Raw genomic sequence first — 11,694 nt, forward strand, 5'->3', positions numbered from 1 at the left:
TGAGGCAGCAGTGCTAACCACTGACCCATCGTGCCACCCCTTTAGGGAGGGAAATCGGCCGTCCTTACCCGATCTGACCTACACGTGACTCCAGACCACAGCAATATGGGTGACCCCTTGGGAATAAGCTAGCAAGGCACTCCAGTCAAAGGAAATCCGATGGGGAGTGGATGCTGCTGTTGTCACTGATGAAGGGGAAGTACTCCGAAAGCTTGTGATTTCAAATAACCTAGTGTTTGTCCAGCCTAGCCCAGCCCAACATCAATCCTGCTCACTTCACTGATGCCCACATCCTGTGAATAAATAAAATGTCAACCTGGGTGCCAAGCCCTGAGCTGCTGGGGTTCCGAGCTATGGAATTCCCTCCCTAACCCTCTCCGTCTCCCTCATTAACATGTGCCCTCAAGAGTTGCTGCTTCAGAGGAAATCAGGGTGACTGCTGAACTGCTTCCTGGGGGACTGACGATGCTAATTCCTCACTCTCTATTCCAGGTACGTGTTCCTGTTATTTATCCTCTTCTTCCTGCCGGGAGTGGTCATGGCTACCGCGTATGGACTGATCTCCAGGGAGCTCTACAGGGGAATCCAGTTTGAGATGGACCAAAGAAAGGAAACCAAAGGTTTGAATCTCCTTTTTACTGAAGCGACATGAGGCAGAACTTTATAAAATAAGATCTCAGGTGCAGAGAGAGGCCATTCAGCCCATTAAGTTTGCTCCACCATTCGATCACGGCTGATAAGTTTCTCAACCCCATTCTCTTGCCTTCTCCCTGTGACCCTTGACCCCCTTTACCTATCAAGAACCTGTCTCTGTCTCACACACACTCAATCACTTGACCTCCACAGCCCTCTGTGGCAATGAGTTCCACAGATTCTCCACCCTCTTGGCTGAAGAAATTCCTCCTCATCTCAGTTCAAGAGGGTTGTCTCTTCACTGAGAGAGGACAGTGAATGAGGAGGCTGACTTACAGGGGGATATTGGTCAGGGAGTGGGGTTGAAGGAGCTGAAGGGTGTATCTCAGTCCTAAATCCTGACCAAGTTCCCATGTGCCTTAAAACCAATCCTACCCATTCAGCCAACACAATTCCCCAGAATCGCCCAAGAGGGGGGTGCAATCAGACTCAAACAGAACTTTTTCAAAGTGAATTGTATTGATAATTTGCAGCAAATTTCGCAGAGGGCTGTGGGGACGGCTGAGGCAATGGGAATAATTTGAGGCTGTTTTCAAAAAGCTCTCATTGACTTGAGGAGTAACAAGAGAAGGCCATTCAGTCCCGAATCCTGATGAAGGGCTTTTGCCCGAAATGTCAATTTTCCTGCTCCTCGGATGCTGCCTGACCTGCTGTGCTTTTCCAGCACCACTCTAATCCAGAATCTGATTTCCAGCATCTGCAGACATTGTTTTTACCCTCCTGCGCTGTCTAATTTGGTTGAGTCTTTTGAGGGGGTGGCAATGGGGATTGATGAGGTTTGTGCTGTTGTCTGTATGGACTTCAGGAAGGCTTTTGACAAAGTTTCAAATGGCAGATTCTGAAGAGAAATGAACGTGTCTGAGAATCAGGGGAAAGGGACCAGATGGATCCAACATTGGAAGGAAATGGGCTCAGTGGTGTTGTCACTGGACTGTTAATCCAGAGACCCAGGTAACGTTCTGGGGACCTGGGTTCATATCCCACCACAGCAGATAGTGGAACTTGAATTCAACAATTCTGGAATTAAGAGAAAATTGGTGACCACGAATCCATTATCGATTGTTGGGAAAACCCATGTGGGTCACTAATGTCCTTTAGGGAAGGAAACTGCCATCCTTATCTGCTCTGGTCTACATGTGACTCCTGACCCATAGCAATGTGGGTGCCCTCTGGGTAATTAGGGATGGGCAATAAACGCTGGGTAGGCCAGCGATGCCCTCGTCCTGTGAATGAATAAAAAACATTGGGTCAGTGACAGGAAACACAGGGTAACAGTCAGTGGACAGTTTGCAAACGGAACACAGTTTGAGTGGGTTCTGACTGGGCTCATTGTTGGGTGCTGTGCTGTTTATGGGATCTGTTAATAATTTAGACTTTAATGTGGGACACATGATCAGGAATCTTACAGATGGTCCAGAAACTGGCAGGGCAGTTAACCATGGAGAGGGAACTGGGAACTACAGGAAAATATCATTGGGATGGGGTTCCGTGAAATGGACAGAAAAGTGGGAAATGCAATTCAGTTGGGAGCAGAAGGGGGTTATGTAATTGGGGAGGGAAATCAAAGCCAGGGGCAGGAGTACATCGAGAGGGATCGAGGAGTTGAAGACCATCACAGTGAATATCCCAGAAAGTGGCAGAATGGCTGGCAAAGGTGGTAAAGGAGGAACATGGAAGCTTCCCCTCACTGCAGAGGATATTGTCTACAAGAGCAACGCTGGAACTATACGGGACATTGAGTAGGGCACAGCGAGAGGATATTTCCACTGTCGGGTGAGACTAGAATTAGGGGGCATAGCCTCAAAATAAGGGGGAGCAGATCTTGGACCGAGGGGGAACTTCTTCACCCAGATGGCTGGGAATCTGTGGAATTCCCTGCCCAGGGAAGCAGTTGAGGCTTCCTCAGTAAATGTTATTAAGGCTAAGATAGATAATGTTTCAAACAATAAAGGAATCAAGGGTTATGGCGAGAGGATGGGTAAGTGGAGCTGAGTCCATGAAAGGTTCAGCCATGATCTTATTGAATGGTGGAGCAGGCTTGAGGAGCCAGACGTCAAGATTAGAGTGTTGCTGGGAAAGCGCAGCAGGTCAGGCAGCAACCAAGGAGCAGGAAAATCGACGTTTCGGGCAAAAGTCCTTCATCAGGAATGAGGCTGAGAGCCTCGGGGGTGGAGAGATAAATGGGACTGGGCCTGGGGAGAAGGCAGCTCAGAGTGCAATATGTGAATGGAGGTGGGGATAAAGGTGATAGGTCAGAGGGGAGGGTGGAGCGGATAGGTGGGAAGGAAGATGGATAGGTGGGACAGGTCATGAGGATGGTGCAGAGCTGGAAGATTGGAACTGAGGTGAGGTGGGGGGAGGGGAGATGAGGAAACTGATGAAGTCCACATTGATGCCCTGAGGTTGAAGTGTTCCGAGGCGGAAGATGAGGCGTTCTTCCTCCAGGCGTCGGGTGGTGAGGGAGCAGCGGTGAAGGAGGCCCAGGACCTCCATGTCCTCGGCAGAGTGGGAGGGGGAGTTGAAATGTGGTGTGGTTGGCTGGTGCAGGTGTCCCGGAGATGGTGTTCAGTCTCCCCAAAGTAGAGGAGACAGCATCGGGAGAAACGGATACAGTAAATTTTCCAGCACCACTCTAATCTCCCTCATCTTCACTTTAGCCTTGATGGGCTGAATGGCCTCTTCCTGCTCCTAGTTGATGGCTGATTGAGATAGTCATCCTTTGTTCTGAGTAATAATGAGATAGGAATGTTGCTGACTCCTGTGTTATTGTCTGCACTAACCGATGGGAATTTGCCGTGTGCAGTCCAGGTGAATGGTGACACCGGCTCCTGCCTCGAACACAGTGAGGACAGTGACGGCTGCTACCTGCAGGTGGGGAAGCGTAGGAATACCATGGAGATGGTGACCCTGACACCCAGCTCCAGTGCGAAACTGGACCGGGCTCGCAGCAACGCCTCTGAGTCCAAGCTGGTGGCGAAGAAGCGGGTGATCCGGATGCTGATTGTCATCGTGGTCATGTTCTTTATCTGCTGGATGCCCATCTACACCGTCAACACGTGGCGCGCCTTTGACAATCAGAATGCCATCAGGCGCCTGTCAGGAGCTCCCATCTCCTTCATCCACCTGCTGTCGTACACCTCGTCCTGTGTGAATCCGCTGGTCTATTGCTTCATGAACAAGAGGTTCCGTAAGGCTTTCCTCAGCACCTTTGCCCACTGCCTGCGCCCCTTCACCCACCTCCGACAGCACGATGAGGAACCTGGAGCCACGGGCACCTCCCTGTCCAAGTTCAGTTACACTACCGTCAGCACCGTGGGACCCCCGTAAACGCCGGGTCCCTGCTCTCACACCTCCACCCCCTCACTGACCCCTGCTCTCAATCCCCACCTCCTCACCGACCCCCGCTCTCACACCCCACCCCCCTCTCCGACCCCTGCTCTCACCCCAACCCCCCTCACTGACCCCTGCTCTCACACCCCCACCCCCCCTCACTGAACCCTGCTCTCACCTCCACCCCCCTCACTGACCCCTGCTCTCACATCCCCACCCCCCCTCACCGACCCCTGCTCTCACCCCCCACCCCCTCACTGACCCCTGCTCTCACCCCTACCCCCTCGTTGACCCCTGCTCTCACACCCCCCCCCCACCGACCCCTGCTCCCATCCCCCACGCCCCTCACCGACCTCTGCTCTCAAACCCCCACCCCCCTCACTGGAACCTCACTACCCCCCTTCTTCTCCCTGCTACTGCCCCCTCACATTGCCCTCCCCCACCTTGCCTCGCCCCTCACTCACCTCCTCACCTCCTGCCCCTCCACCCACCGTTCCCTCACTACTCCCCCAGCCTCACCACCCCCTCCCCCCACGTACATCCATTTAGCCTGATCGCTGCACTCTTGTTTTTCTCTGTCATTCCCTCCCCCTTTGTCCATCATCACAAGGATATTGAGGGTGAGGGGGTTGAAGATCTGATTGTTATATCGAGTGTTGTGACCTTCAACCCCCACCCCGACTGAACCCCAATCTGTGGCTCATTTCACTGAGTGTGGCGTTTCTCACCACCCCCACCCTCCCACAGTGGGCCAGTTTGTGGGTGAGGGTCTGGCTGAGCAGAGTGATCTGGGGAGGGCAGTGGGAAGGGCCACCATTGACTGACCACTTCCCCCACCCTGCCGATCTCCACCCCATCCTGGACAGCGAGGGAGTCTGAGGGGTTGGACTCCAGCCCAAGTTGGGGTTGAGGGTTGGAGAGGTTTTGGTTTCCAGCAGAGTCCTTTCCAACCTCAGGAAACCTCCAACTGTGCTCCCTACTGAGCCCTCTCCACCACTAAATGCACAGCAAGATCACACAAACGTCATCACCGTTAAAGACAATCTTCTCGATTGTTCTAGACCAAAGTCAAACGTTCACCTGGACAACAGGGAGATAGCCCCCTGACCCCACACATTTCCTTGGAGGATCAGCAGGAACATATAAGTGCAACTGAGTAGATTAAAAGAGCCTCAGTTTAACCCCCTCAGCACTGACCCTCCGACAGTGCCCACTCCCTCAGCACTGACCCTCCAACAGTGCAGCACTCTCTCAGCACTGACCCTCCGACAGTGCGGCGGTCCCTCAGCACTGACCCTCCAACAGTGCAGCACTCCCTCAGCAGTGACCCTCTGACAGTGCGTACTCCCTCAGCACTGACCCTCTGATAGTGCAGCACTCTCTCAGCACTGACCCTCCAACAGTGCAGCACTCCCTCAGCACTGACCCTCCGACAGTGCGGCGCTCCCTCAGCACTGACCCTCCAACAGTGCAGCACTCCCTCAGCAGTGACCCTCTGACAGTGCGTACTCCCTCAGCACTGACCCTCTGATAGTGCAGCTCTCCCTCAGCACTGACCCTCCGACAGTGCAGCACTCTCTCAGCACTGACCCTCCAACAGTGCAACACTCTCTCAGCACTGACCCTCCGACAGTGCGGCACTCCCTCAGCACTGACCCTCCAACAGTGCAGCACTCCCTCAGCACTGACCCTCTGACAGTGCGGCGCTCCCTCAGCACTGACCCTCCGACAGTGCGGCACTCCCTCAGCACTGATCCTCCAACAGTGCGGCGCTCCCTCAGCACTGACCCTCTGACAGTGCGGCACTCCCTGAGCACTGACCCTCTGACAGTGCGGCGCTCTCTCAGCACTGACCCTCTGACAGTGCAGCACTCCTTCAGTACTGACCCTCTGACAGAGCAGCTCTCCCTCAGCACTGACCATCTGACAGTGCAGCACTCCCTGAGCACTGACCCTCTGACAGTGCAGCTCTCTATCAGCATGGACCCTCTGACAGTGCAGCACTCTCTCAGCACTGACCCTCCGACAATGCGGCGCTCCCTCAGTGAAGGAGGAGGAAGGGGAACACTAATTGCCGATGGTCAAAGTGCTGAATTCTCCCATTCCCCATTCCCATTCCCCATTCCCAAAGCTGTGCCTGGCTCGCTCTCCCCAGAGTAAAGTCAATCATTTTCCCCGATATTGCTGTGTGGGGTGAAGACAGTTCAGAGACGTTGCTCTCATTCCCCCTTCCCCTCCCCTGGGGATCTCCTGTGGATCATACTCACCAAGACTGTGACCTTTCACCCCCCCCCCCCCCCGCACACAGTACCTCCAGTCAAACCTGACCATAGAGAGGGCGAGGTGTGAGTCTCTCTGACCTTTGCTAGGGGCAGTTAGCCAGTTCCTGGCTGAGTTGACTGTCATTAATCTCCCCATTCACAGAAATCTCCCTCTTTACCAAGTTAACTTGTTGTTGTCATGGTGACAGTGCAGTGTGCTCTGTGGTTGATGCATTCTGCTGGTTGCTGCTGTGTTTCTATGGATACTACAAGCCTCTTGCTCATGTCAGATGGTCTCGATGCTCGTGGGTTTTTCGATATTGTACAGCGCTGTCCTGCAATGTGCTGCTGGTCATTGTGTGGTGTAGCTGGCCTCAGTCATTCTGAGGGGGTTTACTATCTTGGCCTTTGTGCTTCCCTCATGCTCCAACGCACAGACCCGTGTTTATAGCCGCTGCCAGGCCCCTTTCCCAATGTCTGCACCATGGAGACAGAGCCCAGTGTGTTTCACCTGACCAGTCGGAGCCTCAGGGTCTGACCATGCCCCCAGCTCAACACACCCCACTTCACTCACAGGATATATCCATGCTCCAGTAACTGGGCAGTGGGCAGCCTGTCCCTTGGTGATCTGGGCACTACCAGCTGCCAGAGCAGGCCAACTTGGGGATGGGGGGGAAGCATTGATAAAATATACACAAAGCAACTGAAATATAACAACAGGCATGGAGCATCGGGTAATGGGGACAGGGTATCGGATAATGGGGATAATGGGGACGGGTAATCGGATAATGGGGATGGGGTATCGGGTAATGGGGACAGGGTATCGGATAATGGGGATAATGGGGACGGGTAATCGGATAATGGGGATGGGGTATCGGGTAATGGGGATAATGGGGACAGGGTATCGGATAATGGGGATAATGGGGACAGGGTATCGGATAATGGGGATAATGGGGACGGGGTATCGGATAATGGGGACGGGGTATTGGGTAATCGGGAAAGGTTATTAGATAATGGAGATGAGGATTGGATAATGGGAACAGGGTATCGGATAGTGAGGGTGGAGTATTGGATAATTGGAACAGAAAATCGGATAATGGGTAGAGGGTAACGGATGTTAGGGATGAAGTATCGGATAATTGGAATTGTATTGGATAATGGGGACGGGATATTGGATAAAGGGGATGAGGTATTGGATAATGGGGAATGGAGTATCGGATAATGGGGAAATTGGGGACACTGTCAGATAATTCCACTGGCTTGTCAGATAATGGGGGCAGAGCGTCAGATAATTGGGACAGTGTATCAGATAATGAGGATGGAATATCAGATAATGGGGGCGCAGTATTGGGTAGTGGGGGAGTCAGTTGCAGAAGGAATTTGCCCTCAGGTGAATGGGTGCTGTCTCTGTTCAGAAAGTAATTATCCAGTGTTTCGTTAGTGATGGGTGGGTGGGGGGTGAGTGGGGGATGATGGGTGCTGTCTCTGTTCAGAAGGTCAGTACCCAATGTTTGGTTCCTGTCAGACTCTCAGCCTCTGATCCCCTCCTGTTGTTCCTGTCCTTGAACAGTTGAAGTTTTGGGATGTTTTGATGTTTGTGAACATTGTGGAATCACTTTGTGCCCCGTGCTGGTGTGATGCCTATTAAACAGATCAGTGTGAACACGCAGCTGCCTTGTGTTGCAATGATTCTCTCTGGGTCAAAGAATGTTGCTTCTCAATTTCATCAATGAGTCATCATCAATTGACTTCTTTCTGGAACCTGGGGGTCAGGGGTCAATCTCAGGGTGTGTATGTGTGTGTGTGTATGTGTGGGTGTCTATGTAGGTGGGTGTGTTTGTGTATATGGGTGTGTTTGTGTATATGGGTGGGTATGTCGGTGTGCGTGTGTGTGTGTACGGGTGGATATATGTGGGTGGGTGTGTCGGTGTGTGGGTGTGTGTGAGGGTTTGTATGTGTGTGCATGTGTGGGGATGGGGGGTGGGTGCGTGTGTGGGGGTGGGTATGTATGTGTCTGCGTGTGTGTGGGGGAGTGGGTGTGTATATGTGTGTAAGGGTGAGGTAGATACAGGGGTTAGGGTCACAGGGTCATGGTGGGGTATTAGGGGGGTGGGGGATGAAGAGGGAGGGAGTTTGAGTTCTGCATCGGGCTGGTTCAGGACAGAGGGGAGTCAGGGAAGGTGGGATTGGGAACATATACCCTGGAGCTGAGGCTCAGGGCTGACAGTGGGAATTCTGTGTGGATTGGGTGGATTATCATGGACTCAGGGACATAACCCCTTCTAACTCCCTGTGTGTTACCAGAAGCAACTGGAGCAGGAGGAGGCTACTCAGCCCATCAAGCCTGCTCTGTCACTCAATAAGATTCTGGCTGATAATGTGCCACCCTATTTTCCTGGGACCAGTGAACCTAGAGAAAGCAGTGCTCCCAATTAGCTCAGGATCACAGAGCATAGACGTTATAGTGACATCAGCCCCTCATCCATCAAATTCCACAGGATACGGACTCAACCTGCCCAACATTCCCTCAGAAAATGCCAACGGAAGGAATCACCTCTTAATTGCTCCCAATGTCAGTATCCACCTCCTTAAGTCTGGAAGTTAAAACTGTTCTCTAAATGCAGTCTCACAAGGCACTGTACAAGTCCTCCCCGTTTATAGATACAATCCCCATTGCGATAAGCTCCATTCCTCTTCCTGATCACCTGCTTTAACTGAGTCATGATGTCGGACCCAGAGCTGTTGGAATGTCAGAGTTCGACACTATCGCTGTTCATTTACCAACCGTTTACCCACTTGCTGAACCTGTCACTATTTCTCTGCAGGATCTATCATCCTCACAACCAGTTGAACTATAAATGACTGTGTTTCAACTGGAGCTACAACACATTCAGAGCCTTTATACAAATCATTGCTCCAGTCTGGAGCTAGTCAGAACCCCAGCACTAGTCTTTGTGGCCTTCCACTCATTGGGCATTGTCAGCCATTTATCCTGGCTCTGCTGTTTTCCTACATGCTGCCCTACTCTCTATCCATGCTGAGACCTTGTGCTTTTACTCTATGCCTGAACCGTCCATCTGATTCCTTATCAAATGCCCTTTGGAAATCCCTATAGACTACATCATCCTGCTCCCCTGTATCCACCCTGTTTATTTTAACATATCCCTCGAGGCTGGATGGTGTCCTCCAGGAATTTTTCCAACATTCCCCCTCCATCAATTCCCCTGGAGATTTTCCCTCTATCATAAGGTCAGAAGTGAGGATGTTTGCCATTAATCGCACAATGTTCAGCACCATCTGTCACTCCTCAGATTGTGAAGCAGCGTGTGTTCAAATGCATGAAGATCCGGACAATATCCAGGCTTGGGCCAACAAGTGGCAAATTACATTCACACCACACCAATGCCAGGCAATGAAAGAATATCTAATCACTGCCCCTTGATATTCAATGGTGTTACCATCACTGAGTCGCTCACTATCAACATCCTGGGGTTTACCATTGACCAGAAACTCAACTGAACTCCCCACATGAACACAGTGGCTACAAGAGCAGGTCAGTAGGTAAATACTGCAGCGAGTAACTCCCCTCCTGACTCTCCCCACCATCTACAAGGCACATGGAATACACCTCCCTTTCCTGGATGAGGGCAGCTCCAACAACACTCAAGAAACTTGGTGCAAATGTACAGAATTGATACAGTATTTGAGGCCATTCAGCCCACTGATGCTTAGAGTCCTCCATTCCTGAGGGTGGAGGATCAGGTGGATTTCCTTCAACAATGACTGAGAGAAACCGAGGGTCTGATCAAACAGCTGCACATTGAGGATTTCTCATTTGTCCACACTGGAATCACTCCTTGACACCTCACTCCGAGGCTCTGTTCATCAACAACAACAACAACTTCGATCTGAGTAGCACCTTTAATCCAACATATTGTATCCAATATTTCCAATGTATCAGAGGACAGGTGCATCAGGGCACCATTATAGGACAGGGTTTAGCACTCAGACCCTGGGAACACTGAATCCAGTGGCACAGACACTGACAGGAGCGGAGGGAATTCCAAAACTCCAACTCGGGAAGCTAAAAACATGGCCATTGAAGGTGTGGGGATTAAAATGGGAGATGGTGACCAGGAAGCATAGACTTCCTGAGAAATACAAGCAAATAGGCCATTGGGCCCATCAGGCCTGCTCCCCACCCAATCCAATCAACCAACTCAGTGCCCTGTTTCTGATGTCATCCCAATCCCTGTACTCCCTTTAGCCCCAGGAATGAAGGAGTTTGAGGAGCACAGAGACCTTGGAGGGTTGTAGTGGGGATGAGGTTACAGGGGGTGGGGGGGTCAGGTTGTGGGGAGGGAGCAGGTTATGGGGGTGGGTTGTGGGGAGGGAGGAGGTTATGGGGGTGGGTTGTGGGCAGGGAAGAAGCTGTGAGGAGGTGGTGCATTATCGGAGGGGAGGAGGTTACAGGGTGGGGGCAGGTTGTTGGGCCAGAGGGGGATATGAAGGGATTTGAAAAGCATGATGAGAATTGTAAGGTCACTCAGGAGTCACTGAAGGTCAGGGAGGGCAGGGATGGAGTGAGGGGGCAGGAGTCTGCCGTGACTCTATGATGGTGCTGTCGATGTAAGAAGTGTGTTCTGTCCAAGTTTCGTTTACAGAGAGATTGGGGGAAGGTAGCGAGCAGTCCATGAAAAGATAAACACCTTGTGAGGCCTTGGGTGTGTTTTATTAAAAGTTAGAACAATAGAAGCAGCCTGAATGGGTGGGTCAAGCTGTCACAGATCCCAGAATTGGGGTTTAGCTTTCAGCAGTTGGTGCTGGGTACTCTGCACACTCTGAAAGCAGTGAAACCCCCAGCTTCTAAGATTAGATTAGATTACTTACAGTGTGGAAACAGGCCCTTCGGCCCAACAAGTCCACACCGACCCGCCAAAGCGCAACCCACCCAGACCCATTCCCCTACATTTACCCCTTCACCTAACACTATGGGCAATTTAGCATGGCCAATTCACCCTGACCTGCACATTTTTGGACTGTGGGAGGAAACCAGAGCACCCGGAGGAAACCCACGCAGACACGGGGAGAATGTGCAACCTCCACACAGACAGGTCTCTGGTGCTGCGAGGCAGCAGTGCTAACCACTGTACCACCGTGCCCGTCTCTCTCTCTCTCTCTCTCTCTCTCTCTCTCTCTTGGATTGGAGAACAGCATGTGAGACAATCTGTGTCTGAATTTGCCTTTTTGCCAAGGGGTGTGTTTGTGTGTTTATGACATGTTACTGCATTGGAACAGTCAATTGGTAATGCTTAATGTATCTATTATTCTGTTAAGTTTTACAATAGAGTTACGTTATACCGAGTTTTTCCTGTTGTATTTTAACTGTAGTGTTAGAATAAATTGTCCT

General features: G+C 51.6%; 1 protein-coding gene across 1 annotated transcript in view; it reads left to right on the forward strand.

The window, feature by feature from the left end:
- Positions 1-4,103, forward strand: part of LOC132816913 (cholecystokinin receptor-like) — a 36,329-nt gene extending 32,226 nt beyond the window's left edge. Inside the window, exons 4-6 of the mRNA XM_060826934.1 lie at positions 493-620; positions 2,645-2,653; positions 3,497-4,103. Of these exons, the coding sequence (XP_060682917.1) occupies positions 493-620; positions 2,645-2,653; positions 3,497-4,020 (661 nt within the window). The 3' untranslated portion in view covers positions 4,021-4,103. The remainder of the gene's footprint in view (positions 1-492; positions 621-2,644; positions 2,654-3,496) is intronic.
- The last annotated feature ends 7,591 nt before the right edge of the window (positions 4,104-11,694 follow it).

This window comes from Hemiscyllium ocellatum, chromosome 6, assembly GCF_020745735.1.
Source record: "Hemiscyllium ocellatum isolate sHemOce1 chromosome 6, sHemOce1.pat.X.cur, whole genome shotgun sequence".
Taxonomy (NCBI): Eukaryota; Metazoa; Chordata; class Chondrichthyes; order Orectolobiformes; family Hemiscylliidae; genus Hemiscyllium; species Hemiscyllium ocellatum.